This window comes from Salmo trutta, chromosome 12 (genome assembly GCF_901001165.1).
Source record: "Salmo trutta chromosome 12, fSalTru1.1, whole genome shotgun sequence".
Classification (NCBI taxonomy): Eukaryota; Metazoa; Chordata; class Actinopteri; order Salmoniformes; family Salmonidae; genus Salmo; species Salmo trutta.
Window position 1 is genome coordinate 35,158,344 of NC_042968.1, and position 22,747 is coordinate 35,181,090.

At 43.1% G+C, this 22,747-nt stretch overlaps 1 protein-coding gene across 5 annotated transcripts in view; it reads right to left on the reverse strand.

Moving 5' to 3' along the window:
• The window catches only part of LOC115203424 (pro-interleukin-16), a 46,982-nt gene that overhangs the window by 18,565 nt on the left and 5,670 nt on the right, over positions 1-22,747 (reverse strand). For 3 of the 5 annotated variants that reach the window (XM_029768116.1, XM_029768115.1, XM_029768113.1), the window contains exons 2-12: positions 21,965-22,107; positions 19,899-20,067; positions 17,352-17,498; positions 16,766-16,871; positions 16,013-16,161; positions 15,281-15,391; positions 14,800-14,914; positions 7,249-7,322; positions 6,383-6,644; positions 6,054-6,171; positions 3,541-3,673 (exon numbers count right to left, since the gene is read on the reverse strand). In XM_029768116.1, coding sequence (XP_029623976.1) covers positions 3,541-3,673; positions 6,054-6,171; positions 6,383-6,644; positions 7,249-7,322; positions 14,800-14,914; positions 15,281-15,391; positions 16,013-16,161; positions 16,766-16,871; positions 17,352-17,498; positions 19,899-20,067; positions 21,965-22,107 — 1,527 coding nt within the window. The remainder of the gene's footprint in view (positions 1-3,540; positions 3,674-6,053; positions 6,172-6,382; positions 6,645-7,248; positions 7,323-14,799; positions 14,915-15,280; positions 15,392-16,012; positions 16,162-16,765; positions 16,872-17,351; positions 17,499-19,898; positions 20,068-21,964; positions 22,108-22,747) is intronic. The other 2 variants (XM_029768114.1, XM_029768117.1) reach the window with 2 other exon arrangements.

Consider the following 22,747-nt stretch of genomic DNA (forward strand, 5'->3'; position numbering starts at 1 on the left):
TTTAACATATTTTCATTTCACCTTTATTGAACTAGGCAAGTCAGTTAAGAAAAAAATATTTTGGCCTACCCCAGCCAAACCCTCCCCCAGCCAAACCCTCCCCCAACCCGGACGATTCTGGGCCAATTGTGCACCGCGTTATGAGACTCCCGATCATGGCCAGTAGTGTCGCCTCTAGCACTGAGATGCAGTGTGTTAGATCACTGCGCCACACGGGAGACCAATAATTAAGGTCAGACAGGGTGTGTATATAAGGTTAAACGGGGTGTGTATATAAGATCAGACAGAGTGTGTATATAAGGTTAGACAGGGTGTGTATATAAGGTCAGACAGGGTGTGTAAATAAGGTTAAACGGGGTGTGTATATAAGGTCAGACAGAGTGTGTATATAAGGTTAGACAGGGTGTGTATATAAGGTCACACAGGGTGTGTACATAAGGTCATAAGGTTAGACAGGGTGTGTATAGAAGGTTAGACAGGGTGTGTATGTAAGGTTAGACAGGGTGTGTATATAAGGCCTGACAGGGTGTGTATGTAAGGTTAGACAGGGTGTGTATATAAGGCCTGACAGGGTGTGTATAGAAGATTAGACAGGGTGTGTATATAAGGTCAGACAGGGTGTGTATATAAGGTTAAACGGGGTGTGTATGTAAGATTAGACAGGTTGTGTATGTAAGGTCAGACAGGGTGTGTATAGAAGGTCAGACAGGGTGTGTATATAAGGTTAGACAGGTTGTGTATGTAAGGTCAGACAGGGTGTATATATAAGGTTAGACAGGGTGTGTATGTAAGGTCAGACAGGGTGTATATATAAGGTTAGACAAGGTGTGTATGTAAGGTCAGACAGGGTGTATATATAAGGTTAGACAGGGTGTGTATGTAAGGTCAGACAGGGTGTATATAAGGTCAGACAGGGTGTGTATATAAGGTCAGACAGGGTGTGTATATAAGGTTAGACAGGGTGTGTATATAAGGTCAGACAGGGTGTGTATAAAAGGTCAGACAGGGTGTATATATAAGGTTAGACATGGTGTGTATATAAAGTTAGACAGGGTGTGTATATAAGGTCAGACAGGGTGTATATATAAAGCCTGACAGGGTGTGTATATAAGGTCTGACAGGGTGTGTATATAAGGTCTGACAGGGTGTGTATAGAAGGTTAGACTGGGTGTGTATGTAAGGTCAGAGAGGGTGTGTATATAAGGTTAAACGGGGTGTGTATATAAGGTTAGACGGGGTGTGTATATAAGGTCAGACAGGGTGTGTATATAATGTCAGACAGGGTGTGTATATAAGGTTAGACAGGGTGTGTATATAAGGTTAGACAGGGTGTGTATGTAAGGTCAGACAGGGTGTATATATAAAGCCTGACAGGGTGTGTATATAAGGCTTGACAGAGTGTTTATATAAGGTTAGACATGGTGTGTATAGAAGGTTAGACAGGGTTTGTATAGAAGGTTAGACAGGATGTGTATAGAAGGTTAGACAGGGTGTGTATAGAAGGTTAGACAGGATGTGTATATAAGGTCAGACAGGGTGTGTATATAAGGTTAGACAGGGTGTGTATAAGGTTAGACAGGGTGTGTACATAAGGTCAGACAGGGTGTGTATATAAGGTTAGACAGGGTGTGTATATAAGGTTAGACAGGGTGTGTACATAAGGTCAGACAGGGTGTGTATATAAGGTCAGACAGGGTGTGTACATAAGGTCAGACAGGGTGTGTATATAAGGTTAGACAGGGTGGTATAGAAGGTTAGACAGGGTGTGTATATAAGGTCAGACAGGGTGTGTATATAAGGCCAGACAGGGTGTGTATATAAGGTTAGACAGGGTGTGTATATAAGGTTAGACAGGATGTGTATGTAAGGTCAGACAGGGTGTATATATAAGGTTAGACAGGGTGTGTATGTAAGGTCAGACAAGGTGTATATATAAGGTTAGACAAGGTGTGTATGTAAGGTCAGACAGGGTGTATATATAAGGTTAGACAGGGTGTGTATGTAAGGTCAGACAGGGTGTATATAAGGCCAGACAGGGTGTGTATATAAGGTTAGACAGGGTGTGTATATAAGGTTAGACAGGGTGTGTACATAAGGTCAGACAGGGTGTGTATATAAGGTCAGACAGGGTGTGTATATAAGGTTAGACAGGGTGTGTATATAAGGTCAGACAGGGTGTGTATAAAAGGTCAGACAGGGTGTATATATAAGGTTAGACATGGTGTGTATATAAAGTTAGACAGGGTGTGTATATAAGGTCAGACAGGGTGTATATATAAAGCCTGACAGGGTGTGTATATAAGGTCTGACAGGTTGTGTATAGAAGGTTAGACAGGTTGTGTATAGAAGGTTAGACTGGGTGTGTATGTAAGGTCAGAGAGGGTGTGTATATAAGGTTAAACGGGGTGTGTATATAAGGTTAGACAGGGTGTGTATATAAGGTTAGACAGGGTGTGTATAGAAGGTTAGACTGGGTGTGTATGTAAGGTCAGAGAGGGTGTGTATATAAGGTTAAACGGGGTGTGTATATAAGGTTAGACAGGGTGTGTATAAAAGGTCAGACAGGGTGTATATATAAGGTTAGACATGGTGTGTATATAAAGTTAGACAGGGTGTGTATATAAGGTCAGACAGGGTGTATATATAAAGCCTGACAGGGTGTGTATATAAGGTCTGACAGGGTGTGTATATAAGGTTAGACAGGTTGTGTATAGAAGGTTAGACTGGGTGTGTATGTAAGGTCAGAGAGGGTGTGTATATAAGGTTAAACGGGGTGTGTATATAAGGTTAGACAGGGTGTGTATATAAGGTTAGACAGGGTGTGTATAGAAGGTTAGACTGGGTGTGTATGTAAGGTCAGAGAGGGTGTGTATATAAGGTTAAACGGGGTGTGTATATAAGGTTAGACAGGGTGTGTATATAAGGTCAGACAGGGTGTGTATATAATGTCAGACAGGGTGTGTATATAAGGTTAGACAGGGTGTGTATATAAGGTTAGACAGGGTGTGTATATAAGGTCAGACAGGGTGTATATATAAAGCCTGACAGGGTGTGTATATAAGGTCAGACAGGGTGTGTATATAAGGTTAAACGGGGTGTGTATATAAGGTCAGACAGGGTGTGTATATTAGGTCAGACAGGGTGTGTATATAAAGTTAGACAGGGTGTGTATAGAAGGTTAGACAGGGTGTGTATATAAGGTTAGACAGGGTGTGTATATAAGGTTAAACGGGGTGTGTATATAAGGTCAGACAGGGTGTGTATATAAGGTTAGACAGAGTGTGTATATAAGGTCAGACAGGGTGTGTATATAAGGTCAGACAGGGTGTGTATATAAGGTCAGACAGGGTGTGTATATAAGGTTAGACAGGGTGTGTATATAAGGTCAGACAGGGTGTGTATATAAGGTCAGACAGGGTGTGTATATATGGTCAGACAGGGTGTGTATATAAGGTTAGACAGAGTGTGTATATAAGGTTAGACAGAGTGTGTATATAAGGTCAGACAGGGTGTGTATATAAGGTTAAACGGGGTACGTACTTTGGGGTCGGGGTGTCGACTGATGATGATCTGGACCGGCCCCGGGGAGCACTGACTCAGAACCGTGTACACATCGTTCAGGACCATGTTGTTCACCACTGTGTTGTTGATCTCCATAATCTCATCTCCACATCTAGGAGAGGAAAGAGGGGGAGAGAGGGAAGGGGGAGAGAGAGGGGGGGTGTGGAGGGGAACAGGGGGAGAGAGAGGAGGGTAGAGAGAGAGGTGAGGGGGAGAGAGTGTGGAGGTGGAGAGAGAGGTGAGGGGGAGAGGGAGTGTTGAGGGATTTGAGTGGGGTATTAGAGAGGGTGTGAAAGAGGGGATAGGAAGAGAGAGAGGGGAGGGGGAAAGAGAGGAGAGAGAGGGGTGAGAGAGGGGAGGAGAGAGGGATGAGGGGGAGAGAGAGGGGAGGGGGAGAGAGAGGGGCGAGAGAGGGGAGGGGGAAAGAGAGAGGAGGTGGAGAGAGATTGGAGGGGGAGAGAGATTGGAGGGGGAGAGAGATTGGAGGGGGAGAGAGAGAGGGGAGGGGACGAGAGAGTAGCGAGGGAAGAGAGAGGGGGGAAGGGGAGATGGAGAGTGAGTGTGGAGATTAAAGTACAGTAACTGATTCAAGTTGAGCATATTGTCATGACATTGCCTTCTTTGGGTACAGCGAGCACTATTTCCCCCTCCCTCTGCACCAGCCCTTTTCTATGCACCATCCCCCTACCTCTGTCTCCCACACCCAGGCTGCTGTGGTCAGAAGAGGTTGTAAATTCCTATGAGGAGATCCTCTCCTCATGGCTACAGTATAGAGAGAGAGTGAGTTTTCATAGAGAGGACAAAGGAATTTCTTCCACCTCACAGAACTGGAGAACCGAACGACATTTATGTTTTGGAGAAGGCATAAAAGGTTTGGTGAATAATCCAGCTATGAACTGGTCCATTTGGTACAGTTTTGTGAAACTCATGAGAGACAATACAGCCACATTACCATAACCATGTTTATAGAAGAGTCTCAGGTATGAGACTTACATCTAATGGTTGTATAAAATGAAGGAATAAGGATGAAGCTATTTGTGAGATGATGGGATGCTATGTAATGATGTTAATGTGAGCGAATTGTATTTCTGTTTAAAGTTTCACTAAGTCCTTGGCACGCCCCCAGGGGCACAGACAGGACCTGGCATCATGAGACAGCCTTTTTGATGTTCCGCATAAAACCCCCACCTAGGTTTTCTATCACCAGACCAGCTTACCTCGATAACGAGAGGGCCAAGGTTTGAGACCATGCATTTCTCTTGCTGAACTTTTAACCATACCACATGGTTAAACTCTTAGACTATCGATACCGACAGAATAAGAACAAGTCTTTGATATTAATTACTAGTCTGCAGCTAGGAATTCGGTATCATTGAACACGAAGACCAACAAGCACAGAAACAGCTATTCTATAACGACATCAATGAATGTTACTCTGAACTATCCATTCTAACCACGACAGAGAGAGAGAGAGAGAGAGAGATAGGGCGGACAGACTCTCCAACAGAAACAAACTTTTCAACAGAGATCACGACGACACACTGAGCGTAAATATATATATTGATTGCAATTGTTCCCGAATGAGTGAGCATTCATGTGCAAAGGATTAGCATTTCAATTGTTATAATATTCAACTCTGTAGTGTCTCGTCAGATGAACCCCCACTCCCCTTTTGTCTAACAAGCCGCAATACCGGTTTAGCCCACTAGGGTACATTCCTCTATCATTTCCTTGTAAACATATCTACTGTTTGTTATGCATTTCTGTGAATTACTTAGTTAGTAAATAAATGATTTTAAGACAATTGATGTATGGATGACTCATAGTGAAGACTGGGTTCGTGCAGATAACCAACAATTTACGACGTTTGGAATGAGACTAACGTGAGGTAAATAATAATTCATTAAATTGAAGACTAATTGATCAGATATTAAAATATCTGAAAGTTATATTAGGAAAATTATAACTTTGTAATCTGAATATTTTCCTTGGTGCCCCGACTTCCTAGTTAATTACAGTTACATGATTAATCAGTTTGATCACGTAATAATAATTACAGAGTTATTTGATAAATAGGTCTTCAGTTTTAATGATGCCAAAGACACGACAATATGCACAGACCATGTGTCAACAATAAACTGCTCTGGATGCCTGAGTCTGCTAAATGACTAATGAAGAGTGGTGATGTAACGTGCTGTACAGAGTCTCCTCCTTCACTCCCTCTCTCATGCATTGAAATGCATTGGATTAGTGCAAGCATGGCATGAGGGAGTTTCCACTACATCGATTCCTTTCGAAATCCATGATAGTGAGGGTACAAGTGCACACTTGGTGGAAAGGTAAAGAATGGGACCACATCCAGGGAGTAAGGAAGTGGGGAGTGTACTGAGGTAAGCCTCATTTTCATGACAAGTTGTGGAATGTTAGCACAAACAGACTGGTACCCAGGCTATGTGTATTCAGCATTTACAGAATGTTTCTTGAATCCTTACCTGAGTCTACTGTCCATGTGTGCCACCGACCCAGGGGAGAGGGTGTGGATATAGACGCCACGGCAACCATCTCCAGACGGCACGCAACACAGCCCAATGCCCAGCCCCACATCAGCCTCTACACACAGACACACACATGCACGCAGGCACACAAACAAACACACAAACACACACACACACACACACACACACACACACACACAAACACACAAACACACACACACACACACACACACACACACAGGAAGACAGATAGGACATTGTGTACGTTAGATGCTCTAGCTCCAAGTCATAATGCAACTTAGAACTTCTTATCTTTGACCCCTGACCTTTGTGCAAGGTGATCTCCATCATGACACGATCTCGGGGTTTGGCCAAAGGCGGCTGAGGTACGGTGTTGGTGTGTGTGTTGGCGGCGGTGACACCGCTGAGGTAGTTGTAGTCCCCCATATCAGTGCTGACCCGGGCCATGCCAGTACTGGAGCTGAGAGAGCGAGACCGACACAGCTGTGCTACCGCTGCCTGGCCACAGAGGGCGCCGACACGCAGGCTGGTCCTCACCACCAGAGTCAACAGACCCTTCTTTATCTGCTGTGGAGAGAGGGAGAAGGAGAAGGCAATGGCGGGGGAGAAGGGAAGGAGAGGGAGAGAAGGCGAGGGAGAAGGAGAGAGGGAGAAGTAGAGCGGGATGGAGAGGGAAAGAGAGGATCATTCTGATTAATAAAGATGGATCTTAGATTTAATGAGCTGTGTTTATTGTATTATAGTCTGTTCGGTTGTTCCAGAACAGGGGAAGACAACCCTGGATCTGGAGTGCTGCAGGCACTTCATGCTTTTGATTAAACCAACCAGGAGGACCAGCTGTGTTGAATTTAGTCAATCAGGTGTGGTGCCTAGTTGGTACAAAATCCTGCAGTACCTGCAGCACTCCAGGAACAGGGTTGTCTACCCCTGTTCTAAAATGTCTTCACTAATCAAAAGGGATCCTTTTAATTCCATCATGTTGTATTATGGCTGTAATAATGTTGTATTATGGCTGTAATAATGTTGCATTATGGCTGTAATACTGTTGTATTATGGCTGTAATAATGTTGTATTATGGCGGTAATAATGTTGTAATATGGCTGTAATAATGTTGTAATATGGCTGTAATAACAGTGTAATATGATGATTTGTTGTGGTGCTGTAGTCTTACTTTGAATCTCTGTAGTGCATCCTGATGAGTTAGTCCATGTAGAGACTCACCATTCAACTCCAGGATCTCATCCCCTAAGAGACAGAGAGACAGAGAGAGAAAGAGAGAGAGAAAGAGAGAGTGACAGAGAGAGACAGAGAGAGAGACAGAGAGAGAGAATGAGAGAGAGAGAGAGAGAGAGAGAGAGAGAGAGAATGAGAGAAAGAGAGACAGAGAGAGAGAATGAGAGAGAGAGAGAGAGACAGAGAGAGAGAGAGAGAGAGAGTGAAAGAGAGAGAGAGAATGAGAGAGAGAATAAAATTATAAAATCCATGTACACAAACAACAAGTGTGTGGTTATAATAGACAAAAAACACACATTTCTTCCCATAGGGCTTTGGGGTGAGACAGGGATGCAGCTTGAGCCCCACCCTCTTATCAACGAATTGGCGCGGGCACTAGAAAAGCCTGCAGCACCCGGCCTCACCCTACTAGAATCTGAAGTCAAATGTCTACTGTTTGCTGATTATCTAGTGCTTCTGTCACCAACCAAGGAGGGCCTACAGCAGCACCTAGATATTCTGCACAGATTCTGCCAGACCTTGGCCCTAACAGTAAATCTCAGTAAGACAAAAATAATGGTGTTCCAAAAAAGGTCCAGTCGCCAGGACCACAAATACAAATTCCATGTAGACACCGTTGCCCTAGAACACACAAATAACTATACATACCTCTGCCTAAACATCAGCGCCACAGGTAACTTCCACAAAGCTGTGAACGATCTGAGAGAGAAGGCAAGAAGGGCATTCTATGCCACCAAAAGGAACATAAAATTCAACATACCAATTAGGATCTGGCTAAAAATACTTGAATCAGTCATAGAACCCATTGCCCTTTATGGTTGTGAGGTCTGGGGTCCACTCACCAACCAAGAATTCACAAAATGGGACAAACACCAAATTGAGACTCTGCATGCAGAATTCTGCAAAAATATCCTACGTGTACAACGTAGAACACTAAATAATGAATGCAGAGCAGAATTAGGCTGCTACCCACTAATTATCAAAATCCAGAAAAGAGCCGTTAAATTCTACAACCACCTAAAAGGAAGCAATTCCCAAACTTTCCATAACAAAGCCATCACCTACAGAGAGATGAACATGGAGAAGAGTCCCCTAAGCAAGCTGATCCTGGGGCTCTGTTCACAAACAAAAACACACCCCACAGAGCCCCAGGACAGCAGCACAATTACACCCAACCAAATCATGAGAAAACAAAAAGATAATTACTTGACACATTGGAAAGAATTGACAAAAAACAGAGCAAACTAGAATGCTATTTGGCCCTAAACAGAGAGTACACAGTGGCAGAATACCTGAACACTGTGTCTGACCCAAATTTAAGGAAAGCTTTGACTATGTACAGACTCAGTGAGCATAGCCTTGATACTGAGAAAGGCCGCCGTAGGCAGACATGGCTCTCAAGAGGAGACAGGCTATGTGCACACTGCCCACAAAATGAGGTGGAAACTGAGCTGCACTTCCTAACCTCCTGCCCAACGTATGACCATATTAGAGACACATATTTCCCTCAGATTACACAGATCCACAAAGAATTCGAAAACAAACCCAATTTTGATAAACTCCCATATTACTGGGTGAAATTCCACAGTGTGCCATCACAGCAGCAACATTTGTGACCTGTTGCCATAAGAAAAGGGCAACCAGTGAAGAACAAACACCATTGTAAATAAAACCCATATTTATGCTTATTTATTTTCCCTTGTGTACTTTAACCATTTGTACATTGTTACAACACTGCATATATACATAATATGACATTTGTAATGTCTTTACTCATTTGAAACTTCTGTATGTGTAATGTTTACTGTTAATTTTTAATTTCACTTTTGTATATTATCTACCTCACTTGCTTTGGCAATGTTAACACATGTTTCCCATGCCAATAAAGCCCCTTGAATTGAATTGAATGAGAAAGAATGAAAGAGAGAGAGAGAGAGAGAGAGAGAGAGAGAGAGAGAGAGAGAGAGAGAGAGAGAGAGAGAGCGAGAGAGCGAGAGAGCGAGAGAGCGAGAGAGAGAGAGAGAGAGAGAGAGAGAGAGAGAGCGAGAGAGAGCGAGAGAGAGCGAGAGAGAGAGAGAGAGAGAGAGAGAGAGAGAGAATGAGAGAGAGATTATTTTAGATTACTGTAGATTACTTTATCGCTGACCTCAACCCAAAGTCTCTCAGAGTGTTCACAGTCAGCCCTCTGACACCCATATCAGATCACAGCAAAATCACAGTCTACTTGAATAGAGTAATACTCAATCATGAGGCATAAAAGCCAAAGAAACTGCATACAGTAATATTAAGAAATGCTATAGATGGAAGGAATGTAGAGTAGAAACCTACCAAACAACAATTAGGCAACAACAAATTAAATCCCTTTTAGACAACTTCCTGGACAAAACGTTCCGCTGTAATAGTGAAGGTGTAAACTTAGCAGTAGAAAACCTAAACAGTATATTTGACCTTTCAGCTTCCCTATCAAATCTAAAAAGGTCAAGCAGACAACCTAAGAAAATTAACAACAATGACAAATGGTTTGATGAAGAATGCAAAAACCTAAGAAAGAAATTGAGAAACCTATCTAACCAAAAACATAGAGTCTATGCCTTCACTATGGTGAATTACTAAAACAATACAGAAATACACTACGGGGAAAGAAGGAACAGCACGTCAGAAATCAGCTCAATGTAATTGAAGAATCCATAGACTCTAACCACTTCTGGGGAAATTGGAACACACTAAACAAAGAACAACACGAGGAGTTATCTATCCACAACATGTATGGATAAACCACTTCTCCAATCTGTTTGGCTCAATAACAAAGAACAAACAGCAAAATGTATACATGATCAAATACAAATTTAAAAATCAACTATTAAAGACTACCAAAACCCACTGGATAACTATTAAAGACTACCAGAACCCACTGGATAACTATTAAAGACTACCAGAACCCACTGGATAACTATTAAAGACTACCAGAGCCCCCTGGATAACTATTAAAGACTACCAGAACCCACTGGATAACTATTAAAGACTACCAGAACCCCCTGGATAACTATTAAAGACTACCAGAACCCCCTGGATAACTATTAAAGACTACCAGAACCCCCTGGATAACTATTAAAGACTACCAGAACCCCCTGGATAACTATTAAAGACTACCAGAACCCACTGGATAACTATTAAAGACTACCAGAACCCCCTGGATAACTATTAAAGACTACCAGAACCCCCTGGATAACTATTAAAGACTACCAGAACCCCCTGGATAACTATTAAAGACTACCAGAACCCACTGGATAACTATTAAAGACTACCAGGACCCACTGGATAACTATTAAAGACTACCAGGACCCACTGGATAACTATTAAAGACTACCAGAACCCACTGGATAACTATTAAAGACTACCAGAACCCCCTGGATAACTATTAAAGACTACCAGAACCCCCTGGATAACTATTAAAGACTACCAGAACCCCCTGGATAACTATTAAAGACTACCAGGACCCACTGGATCTCCAATTACACTGAATAAAATACACGACAAAATATGAACCCTCCCAACCAAAAAGGCCTGTGGTGTTGATGATATCCTAAGTGAAATGATAAAATATACAGACCAAAAATTACAATTGGCTTAACTTAAACTCTTTAACATCATCCTCAGCTCTGGCATCTTCCACAATATTTGGAATCAAGGACTGATCACCCCAATCCACAAAAGTGGAGACAAATTGGACCCCAATAAATACAGTGGAATATTTCTCAACAGCAACCTTGGGGAAATACTCTGCAATATCATTAACAGCAGACTCATACATTTCTTCAGTGAAAACAATGTACTGAGAAAATGTCAAATTGGCTTTTTACCAAATTAACATACGACAGACCATGTACAGTGCATTCGGAAAGTATTCACACCCCTTGACTTTTTCCACATTTTGTTACGTTACAGCCTTATACTGAAATGTATTCAATCATTTTTCCCCCTCATCAATCTACACACAATACCCCATAATGACAAAACAAAAACAGGTTTTTAGAAATTTTTGCCCCGCTGCATTAAAATTTAAAAACTGAAATATCTTCTTGGGAATGCCGGTACAAGTTTGGCACACCTGTATTTGGGGAGTTTCTCCCATTCTTCTCTGCAGATCTACTCAAGCTCTGTCAGGTTGGATGGGGAGCGTTGTTGCAGAGCTATTTTCAGGTCTCTCCAGAGATGTTCGATTGGGTTCAACGCCGGGCTCAAGCAGGGCCACTCAAAGACATTCAGAGACTTGACCCGAAGCCACTCCTGTGTGTCTCGGCTGTGTGCTTAGGGTCGTTGTCCTGTTGGAAGGTGAACCTTCGCCCCAGTCTGAGGTCCTGAGCGCTCTGGAGCAGGTTTTCATCAAGGATCTCGCTGTACTTTGCTCCGTTCAGCTTTCCCTCGATCCTGACTAGTCTCCCAGTCCCTGCCTCCTGAAAAACATCCCCACAGCATGATGCTGCCACCATGCTTCACCGTAGAGATGGTGCCAGGTTTCCTCCAGACGTGACCCTTGGCATTCAACCCAAAGAGTTCCATTTTGGTTTCATCAGACCAGAGAAACTTGTTTCTCATGGTCTGAGAGTCCTTTAGGTGCCTATTAGCAAACTCCAAGTGGGCTGTCATGTGCCTCTTACTGAGGAGTGGCTTCCATCTGGCCACTCTACCATAAAGGCCTGATTGATGGAGTACTGCAGAGATAGTTGTCCTTCTGGAAGGTTATTCCATCTCCACAGAGAAACTCTGGAGCTCTGTCAGCGTGACCATCGGGATCTTAGTCACCTCCCTGACCAAGGCCCTTCTCCCCCGATTGCTCAGTTTGCCGAGAAGGCCAGCTCTAGGAAGAGTCTTGGTTGTTCCAAACTTCTTCCATTTAAGAATGATGGAGGCCACTGTGTTCTTGGGGACCTTCAATGCTGCAGAAATGTTTTGGTACCCTTCCCCAGATCTGTGCCTCGACACAATCCTGTGTCGAGACACAGATCTGGGGAAGGGCACCAAAACATGACGAACAATTCCTTCGACCTCATGGCTTGGATTTTACTCTGACATGCACTGTCAACTGTGGGACCTTATATAGACAGGTGTTAGCCCTTCCAAATCATGTCCAATCAATTGAATTTACCACAGGTAGACTCTAATGAACTTGTAGAAACATATCAAGGATGATCAATGGAAACAGGATGCAACTGAGCTCAATTTCGAGTGTCATAGCAAAGGGCCTGAATATTTATGTAAATAAGGTATTTCCGTTTTTTATTTGTAATACATTTGCAAAAATGTCAACAAATCTGTTTTCACTTTGTCATTATGGGGTATTGTGTGTAGACTGATGAGGGAAAAACAATTTAGAATAAGGCTGTAACATACCAAAATGTTTAAAAAGTCAAGGGGTCTGAATACTTTCAGAATGCACTGTATTCACCCTGCATACCCTAATTGACAAACAAACAAACCAAAACAAAAGTAAAGTCTTCTCATGCTTTGTTGATTTCATAAAAGCTGTTGACTCAATTTGGCGTGAGGGTCTGCTATACAAATTAATGGAAAGTGGTGTTAGGGGAAAAACATACAACATTTAAAATCTATGTACACAAACAACTTGTGTGCAGTTAAAATTGGTAAAAAAAACACACATTTCTTTCCACAGGGCCGTGGGGTGAGACAGAGATGCAGCTTGAGCCCCACCCTCTTCAACATATATATCAACGAATTGGTGAGGGCACTAGAACAGTTTGCAACACCCAGCCTCAACCTTCTAGAATCTGAAGTCAAGTTTCTACTGTTTGCTGATGATCTGGTGCTTCTGTCCCCAACTACAGAGGGCCTACAGCAGCATCTAGATCTTCTGCACAGATTCTGCCAGACCTTGGCCCTGACAGTAAATCTCAGTAAGACAAAAATAATTGTGTTCCAAAAAAGGTCCAGTTGCCATGACCATAAATACAAATTCCATCTAGACACTGTTGCCCTAGAGCACACAAATAACTATACATACCTCTGCCTAAACATCAGCGCAACAGGTAACTTCCACAAAGCTGTGAACGATCTGAGAAACGCCATCAAAACGAACATAAAATTCGACATACCAATTAGGATCTGGCAAAAAATATTTGAATCAGTTATAGAACCCATTGCCCTTTATGGTTGTGAGGTCTGGGGTCCGCTCACAAGCCAAGAATTCACAAAATGAAGTAAACACCAAATTGAGACTCTGCATGTAAAATTCTGCAAAAATATCCTCAGTGTACAACGTAAAACACCAAATAATGCATGCAGAGCAGAATTAGGCCGATACCCAGTAGTTATAGAAATCTAAAAAAGAGACGTTAAATTCTACAACCACCGAAAAGGAAGCGATTCCCAAATATTCCATAACATAGCCATCACTTACAGAGAGATGAACCTGGAGAAGAGTCCCCTAAGCAAGCTGGTCCTGGGGCTCTGTTCACAAACAGACCCCACAGAGCCCCAGGATAGCAACATAATTACACCCAACCAAATCATGAGAAAACAAAAAGATAATTACTTGACACATAGGAAAGAATTAACAAAAAAAGCAGAGCAAACTCGAATGCTATTTGGCCCTAAACAGAGAATACTTGACCACTGTGACTCAAAATTAAGGAAAGCTTTGACTATGTACAGATTCAGCGAGCATTGCATTGCTATTGAGAAAATCTGCCATAGGCAGACCTGGCTCTCAACAGAAGACAGGCTATGTGCACACTGCCCACAAAATGAGGTGGAAACTGACTTGCACTTCCTAACCTCCTGCCAAATGTATGACCATATTAGAGATACATATTTCCCTCAGATTACACAGACCCACAAAGAATTTGAAAACAAATCTAATTTTGATAAACTCCCATATCTGTTGGGTGAAATACCATGTGACCTGTTGCCACAAGAAAAGGGCAACCAATGGAGAACTTTTGTACTTTTACTATATGCACATCGTTACAACATTGCATTTAGCCATAATATGACATTTGAAAGGTCTCTATTCCTTTTGTGATTGTAATGTTTACTGTTAATTTTTGTCATTGTTTATTTCACTTTCATGTATTATCTATTTTACCTGCTTTGGCAATGTAAACATATGTTTCCCATGCCAATAAAGCCCTTTGAATTGAAATTGAATTGAACTGAGACAGAGAGAGAGAGCGAGAGAGAGAGACAGAGAGAGAGAGAGTGCGAGAGAGGGAGAGCGAGAGAGAGAGAGAAAGAGAGAGAGTGAGAGGGAGAGATGGACCACAGTCAGCCAACATGCTGTTCACCATACATATAATAATATGATAATATAATAAACAAAATGATCATTCAGTGGTCACCAACACTGGTCCAGCAGTCCAGGAGGGCTACAGGGTGTGTGTAGGCTTTGTGTATGTTAGTGTTGGACTGAGATCAACTCTGTTGTTGTAGTAACACTTTAACAAAAGCAATGAGTCTTTCTATCTCCTCTTACCCTCCTGTAGTCTGCCATCTGCAGCCGCAGCCCCTCCAGCGAAGATTGTCTTGACGTAGATACCCATGGGTCCGTACATGCTGTCCCTGCCCCCCACAATGCTGAACCCCAGACCCTGCATGGGACAATACAACAGTTAGGAGAGACTTGAAACTACAGATTGCACCTTTAAGGAGGAGTATTCCCACCCTTTAAAGAGGTAATTTGTAGTTTCATTTCTGGTAACGAAAAATATTAACCCGGCCAATAGCACTGAGGGGGTGGTCTTAAAAGTAACTAGGAGTTTTCCCGTTAAGTTATATGGTCAGGGAAAACCCAGGGCCAAAGCAACAACTCATCACTACTATGTTTAAAGATTGGATGCTACTCCATAATACTCCATAGTAGAAGCAAACAATGATACTTTATTATGAATTAGCCCCAGGGCCATGGGCTGCGTTCAAGCTCCTGGAGCAGACGTTCAAACGTGCTGCATAATTACCTTGCCATGGCCCTTCATCAGCACGATGTTACAGATGATGAAGGCTTGGACGTTACTGCAGGAATGGACCAGATGGGCTGAGCTAAGAGAGCGAGAGGGACGGGGAATGGGCTGTGGAGGGGGGAGGAGGAGGGGGACAGACGGGAGACAACACCCTCAGTCAGGTTCCACACACACGAGAGGAGAGGCCTCACGTACACACACACACACACATTGGTTTTACACACACACACTGGTTTCACACACACACATTTTCCCTCGCTCGCTCTAGAGCCAAGTTCTGCAAAGCAGGAAGAAGGCTGACAAATTGAGTTGACTAGTTCCAGATGCTTTTTGGAAGTGATTTCTACACCTGTTTTTAATCTCTCTTCTTTTCCTATTGTTCTGAAGTTCTGAACGGAAATACATATTTTTCTCCTCTCTCCGTCTCACTCTGACGGTCTCTCACTGTATGAGCGAGTAATTGAATTATGTCATGATTATAATGAAAAAGAGGAAATAGTTTAGTCCCCTTCCAAAAACTTCATTGAATAGAAATGTTTATTCTTTTTTGAAAAACCTTCTGTCTGCATGAGAACTCAAATTTAACTAACAAGGCAATGGGAGCAGCAGCTACCGTAGAAATCTCAGGAATGTAATAAGTCAGTACCAATCTGGATTCATTGTAATCAGAGCATTTGCAGGTACAGAAACTCTCAAGGCAGGTAGGCAGACAGGCGTACACACACACACCTGGTTGGGGTTGTGAGGAAACTCCAGCTGCTGGGACTGGGACTTCCTGCTGCCAAAGAAACCGACGGTTCCGTGGGTGTTGCTCCCGCAAAGCTCAGGCGTCTTCAGGATAATGGTGTCCAGGTCTCCAATCCAGTATGGATGGACACCTGAGCACAATTCAATACAATGTCATGTGATTCAATACAATGTCATGTGATTCAATACTATCCAGAGACCAAGCAAAAACCCCAGACACCAACTGTGAGCAACTGTATGGAACCTGGGTTATCTTCCCTCAATACCACATTAGCCCACTGAGCTAAAGCCTACGACATTTTCTCTGGGAGATAACAAGAGGCTTGGTTACTCATCACAAAAGCAGGTCAAAACAGGGAAAGGCTAGTTGCTCACACAGCAAGGAATGCAATTTGTAAAAACAAGTGACTTACAAAACATACCCAGGTCAATTTAAAGCATCATTACATTTAGTCATTTCCAGAGTTTAGAAAACATCTGTGCAGGATGTGACAAACTCAACATCCAGTTAGAGATGATGATGTCCTCATGTTCTTGTAGGAAAGGAAGGAAATCACTTAATAGTATCTAATGATGTACCACAGGAAACTCATGACAACTGCCTTACAGGACTCATATCGGTGTGTGTGTGTGTGTGTGTGTGTGTGTGTGTGTGTGTGTGTGTGTGTGTGTGTGTGTGTGTGTGTGTGTGTGTGTGCGTGCGTGCGTGCGTGCGTGCGTGCGTGCGTGTGTTACTGGTAGAGTTGGAGCGGGTCCTCTTGCAGACCGTCTGTCCCTGAAGACCATGTCCTCTCCTCTCTATGTCCCAACCTCTGTCCTCATTCACCTCTGGGATTGCCAGCTACAACACACAACACACCAGGGTGATGTTCATTAGGCATCAAACGTAGGAAAACACACTGATACAGCGGCAGACTAGGCTGGTTGCCAGTCTGTTTCGCTTACATTACACTCCTTGTACTCCATGTCCTATGCTACCCTGGCGGAGTAGAACGTTAGGAGTAGAACGTTAGGAGTAGAACGTTAGGAGTAGAACGTTAGGAGTAGAACGTTAGGAGTAGAATGTTAGGAGTAGAACGTTAGCTTAACAGACTGGCACCCAGACTAAGGATGGACTACCTGGACTTTTTGTTTTCAGTTTCAAAACGATTTACAATGATGTGCCCTACTGAACTTAACCAAGGTATTCATCCACTCTTGGAGGGAAGTGGACGTTCAAACAACGATTTTCAAAGTTAAAGCCTAAAGATAATGAACATACACAGAACCAAACAGGCTATGAATGTTTATCAAGAAGACTTAGAAGAGTCCTAATTGATACCTTGAGGTGGTTGTTGTTCCCAGTGTGTTCTGTTTCTGTGTAGTTGGTCACTGCCAGGGGTTCTGCCAGGCACAGAGGGGCCGAGTGCAGGGGGGCCAGGGTTAGACCTCCAGGGGACTGGGGCTGCTGCTCACATGTTGAGCTTTCCTACAAAAACACACAGAAAGGACTCAAAGTTGAATCGTTATGGAATTCAATGTTGTACAAGTGTCAATCTTTCTATGATTGGAGAGAATTATTTGGACTTATACTGATTGGGTAAGACACAGAATTATTCCAAATAAAATGTGTGAATATAGTATTTAAATGTTTGGAAGAAATTGGTGGAATTAAAAAGAACTAATAAGCTACTAAAATATCTAAAACTGCATATGACGATTGATTGCCCTTTTAGTTAATAACTGGAATACATTAGTTCATATATTTAAACACCTTCTCACTTCAGTTAGAGAAGTCTGATTTCATTATTGAATTTCCTGTTTTCAATTTGTTCTCCATAACAACACATACTATTTCTCAGTGGTGTAAAGTACTTAAGTAAAAATACTTGAAAGTACTACTTAAGTCGTTTTTTGGGTATCTGTACTTTACTATTCATATTTTTGACAACTTTTACTTTTACTTTACTACATTCCTAAAGAAAAGAATGTACTTTTTACTCCATATATTTTCACTGACACAAAAAAGTACTCGTTACATTTTGAATGCTTAGGAGGACAGGAAAATGGTCTAATTCACACACTTTAAGAGAATATACCTGATCGTCCCTACTGCCTCTGATCTGGAGGACTCACTAAACACGCATGCTTCATTTGTAAACGATGTCTGAGTGTTGGAGTGTGTCCCTGGCTATCTGTGAAAAAAAAGTATTATGTTGTCTGGTTTGCTTAAAACGATTTATATATTTATTTTTACTTTTGATACTTAAGTATATTTACTAGATGACTTTCACTTACTTGAGTCATTTTCTATTAAGGTATCTTTACTTTTACTCTTTTTTCACCACTGCCATTTCTCTGCTAGAGGCAGGACAGAGTATTATAGGAAAGATTTGAAGGAGAGACTGAAACAGTGTTCAAAACACAATCAGCTCTCTCTCTCTATCTGTGTGGATGCCAGTCTCTCTCTACTTTACTTTACTGACTTTATTGTCCCCATAGGGAAATTTTTGTTGCAGTGTCATGTACACGTTTAAAGTGGCTTTTAAAAAACAAAAAAACTTTCATAACAGTTGCACACTAATAAAAAGAGACTAGCCTGCTGGCCTTACTGGGTCGATAGGAACATTAGCCCGAGCTATCACACCTGGCACAAATTATTCTCTCTCTCTCTCTCTCTCTCTCTCTCTCTCTCTCTCTCTCTCTCTCTCTCTCTCTCTCTCTCTCTCTCTCTCTCTCTCTCTCTCTCTCTCTCTCTCTCTCTCTCTCTCTCTCTCTCTCTCTCTCTCTCTCTCTCTCTCTCTCTCTCTCTCTCTCTCTCTCTCTCTCTCTCTGTGTCTCTCTCTCTCTCTGTGTCTCTCTCTGTGTCTCTCTCTGTGTCTCTCTCTGTGTCTCTCTCTGTGTCTCTCTGTCTTGGCTTGGTCAGATATAGTGTAACCCAGCATGAGAGAGCTTCAACATGTCCTCAGTCCAACCTCTGAAAAATGATTACACATTGGATGAGGGAGGAAGATGTGAGAGGGCCTTCCACATAGTGTGAAAGCTGCTTCAACAGCAGTGGGGGAAGTAGAATGAAATCTTAAGCCAGGACTCACACTCTATATCCATTCATGGGATATGACCCTACTGGGAAATGTAATCTCTCTCTCTCTCTTCACCAAAGGGCCGACTGCAAAGTAAGTAATCTCTTCCTATTCAATTTCTGTTTTGAGACTCTTTTCTAGACAGTTCAGCCAAATGAGGATGGGCCCTCATCAATTTGATTGATTGATCATTTGGAACTGTCTCTGTCAATGTTACTACGCAGCTCTTTTTCCCTACAAATATACTGCATGCTGTCAGTGCAGTGACTGTGGCTAGCAAGGCTTTATTGCACTGTTTGCTTTCATTTCAAGTCATTCACTCTCTGAAGCAATGCAGATATTCTGTCCCACAGATTCCATCTGGGCCAAGTGTTGTCTGGTGGGTGTAGGATGGGAATGTGGCTACAGCGTGTGAAGAAATGCCAGACCCACACAGACTTAGTGGCTAGAGGGATGACGGAGAATAAACTACTGTAACACAGGTGGAGTGTCAAATCTGTATTATAGTGAGGGTCCAAAATGGTACCCTATTCCCTATATTGTCAATACTTTGGTCAAAAATAGTGTATTATACAGGGAATAGGGTGCTATTTGGGACTCACAACATATTATGGGATGTATTCATTTAGAATGGCAAACACAGCAGTTGTCTATGGAAAAAAATGAACAGTCCCCAAGTGCAAACCTCTCCCACTGCATGGCACTCCAAGCTGGCTCAAAGTATTTGAAGTAAAACAAATACTATTTGAACCCAGGTCTGGTATGAAGTGCCGACAACAGAACAAGTGGGATGTGAGTGGTGCTACCTCACTGTAGGCTGTTATGTGGCTGTTCCTGGAGGCGGCCTGCCTCCCTCCCTCCCCCTCTGTCCTTGCAGCATGGCCGTTCTTGGCCTGCCTCTCCCCCTCTGTCCTGGCAAGGCCGTTTAGACACTGTCCGTTAAAAGGTGCAAGCTTGTCTGTTCTCTGAAGGTAACTGCTCCAGGAGAGGCAGGAAGAAAGACACAGTTAGACAGAAGCTTCAGGGAAATGTCTTTGAAGCTTTTCTCTGAGAACTAAACATAGCAAAATAGCCGCTGTTGTTTGGCAGTGTGGGTGCATTAGCCAGTACACTTTGGCAATCTGCTGCATGCATTCCCCAAACTGATGTACTCAAGACTTGGTACAGCCATCTTAGAAAAACCATGAACTGACAGGTATAATGCACTATGCTAACAGCCATGTTGAATCAGTTCAAAATGTATTACATAGAAAGCCATAACATAATAATAATAAACCTGAAAGGGATACTTCGGGATGTTGGCAATGAGGCCCTTTATCTACCTCCCCAGAATCAGATGAACTCATGGATACCATTTTTATGTGTCTGTGTCCAGTATGACGCATGCTAGAAGATACCCATAGACTTCCAGTAATTTCACTAATGCTAGTTAGCATTGGCTCGCAAAAGTACCTCTAACTTCCTTCATGCTGGACACAGAGACATACAAATATTATCCACGAGTTCATCTGACTCTGGGGAAGTACCCTACATGACCAAAGGTATGTGGACACCTGCTCGTTGAACATCTCATTACAAATTCATGGGCATAAATATGGAGTTGGTCCCCCCTTTGCTGCTATAAAAGCCTCCACACTTCTGGGAAGGCTTTCTATTAGATGTTGGAACATTGCATTGTTGGGACTTGCTTCCATTCAGCCACAACAGTATCAGTGAGGCCGGGCACTGATGTTGGGCAATAAGGCCAGGCTCGCAGTCGGCGTTCCAATTCATCCCAAAGGTGTTCGATTGGGTTGAGGTAAGGGCTCTGTGCAGGCCAGTCAAGTTCTTCCACACAGATCTCGACAAACAATTTCTGAATGTACCAAGCTTAGTGCAAGGGGGCATTTCATGCTGAAACAGGAAAGGTCCTTCCCTAAACTGTTGCCACAAACTTGGAAGCACAGAATCATCTAGAACAGTGGTTCCCAACCAGGGGTACTAGGACCCCTGGGGGTGTTTGGACTATCCTCAGTGGTTACATGAGAAGACTCATGAGACCATAGGTCTACTGGTAAAATGCACATGAGGGGGTACTTCAGGGGTACTCCGGGCAGAGCAAAATTCAGTTGGTGGTACAGTAAGCAAAAACGTTAGGAACCACTGGCCTAGAATGTCATTGTATGCTGTAGCATTAAGATTTCCCTTCACTGGAACTAAGGAGCCCGAACCATGAAAAACAGCCCCAGACCATTATTCCTCCTCCACCAAACTTTACAGTTGGCACTAAGCATTGGGGCAGGAAGCATTCTATTGGCACCCACCAAATCCAGATTAGTCCGTTGGACAACCAAATGGTGAAGCATGATTCATCACTCCAGAGAATGTGTTTCCACTGCTCCAGAGTCAAATGTCAGCAAGCTTTACACCAATCGAGCCGACTCTTGGCTTTGCGCACGGTGATCTTAGGCTTGTGTGCAGCTGCTTGGCTATGGAAACCCATTTCATGAAGCTCCTGACGAACAGTTCTTGTGCTGACGTTGCTTCCCGAGGCAGTTTGGAACCCGGTAGTGAGTGTTGCAACCGAGGACAGATGATTTTTACACGCTACGCGCTTGAGCACATGGCGGTCCCATTCTACTGCCAATGTCTATGGAGATTGCATGGCTGTGTGCTCGATTTTACTCACCTGTCAGCAACGGGTGTGGCTGAAATAGCCAAATCCACTAATTTGAAGGGGTGTCCACATACCTTTGTATATAAAGTGTATATAAAGAACCTCATTGATATAATCCCGACGTATCCCTTTAAGAAGACATTATAAAGGCCCAGACATGCTTACAACAAGTAATAAAGCACTATAGCAGTTGCTTATATCTGCATGGCTTGCTACCTGTGTCCATCCCCTCCTCCCTTCCTCCCTCGCTCCACACTGGGTTCTTTGTCCTCCGTCTGGGGGCTGCTATCGCCAGTCTGCCGGCTCAGACCCTCCTTACCTGCCCCCGCCGTTACACACATCCTCCAGATACTGCTCTCCTGCACCAATAAGACAGATAGTTAGCACAAGGGGATATCTATGCAGGGGCAGTATTCTCATGTGCCAATAGGACAGATAGTTAGCACAAGGGGATATCTATGCAGGGGCAGTATTCTCATGTGCCAATAGGACAGATAGTTAGCACAAGGGGATATCTATGCAAGGGCAGTACTCTCATGTGCCAATAGGACAGATAGTTAGCACAAGGGGATATCTATGCAGGGGCAGTATTCTCATGTGCCAATAGGACAGATAGTTAGCACAAGGGGATATCTATGCAAGGGCAGTACTCTCATGTGCCAATAGGACAGATAGTTAGCACAAGGGGATATCTATGCAGGGGCAGTATTCTCCTGCACCAATAGGACAGATCGTTAACACAAGGGGATATCTATGCAGGGGCAGTATTCTCCAGTGCCAATAGGACAGATCCTTAGCACAAGGGGATATCTATGCAGGGGCAGTACTCTCCAGTGCCAATAGGACAGATTGTTAGCACAAGGGGATATCTATGCAGAGACAGTACTCTCCTATGCCAATAGGACAGAGCGTTAGCACAAGGGCACCTCTATGCAGGGGAAGTACTATCCTGCTCCATTACAGTCCCAGGAGAGATGAGGTTACAACATGCTCAACTTT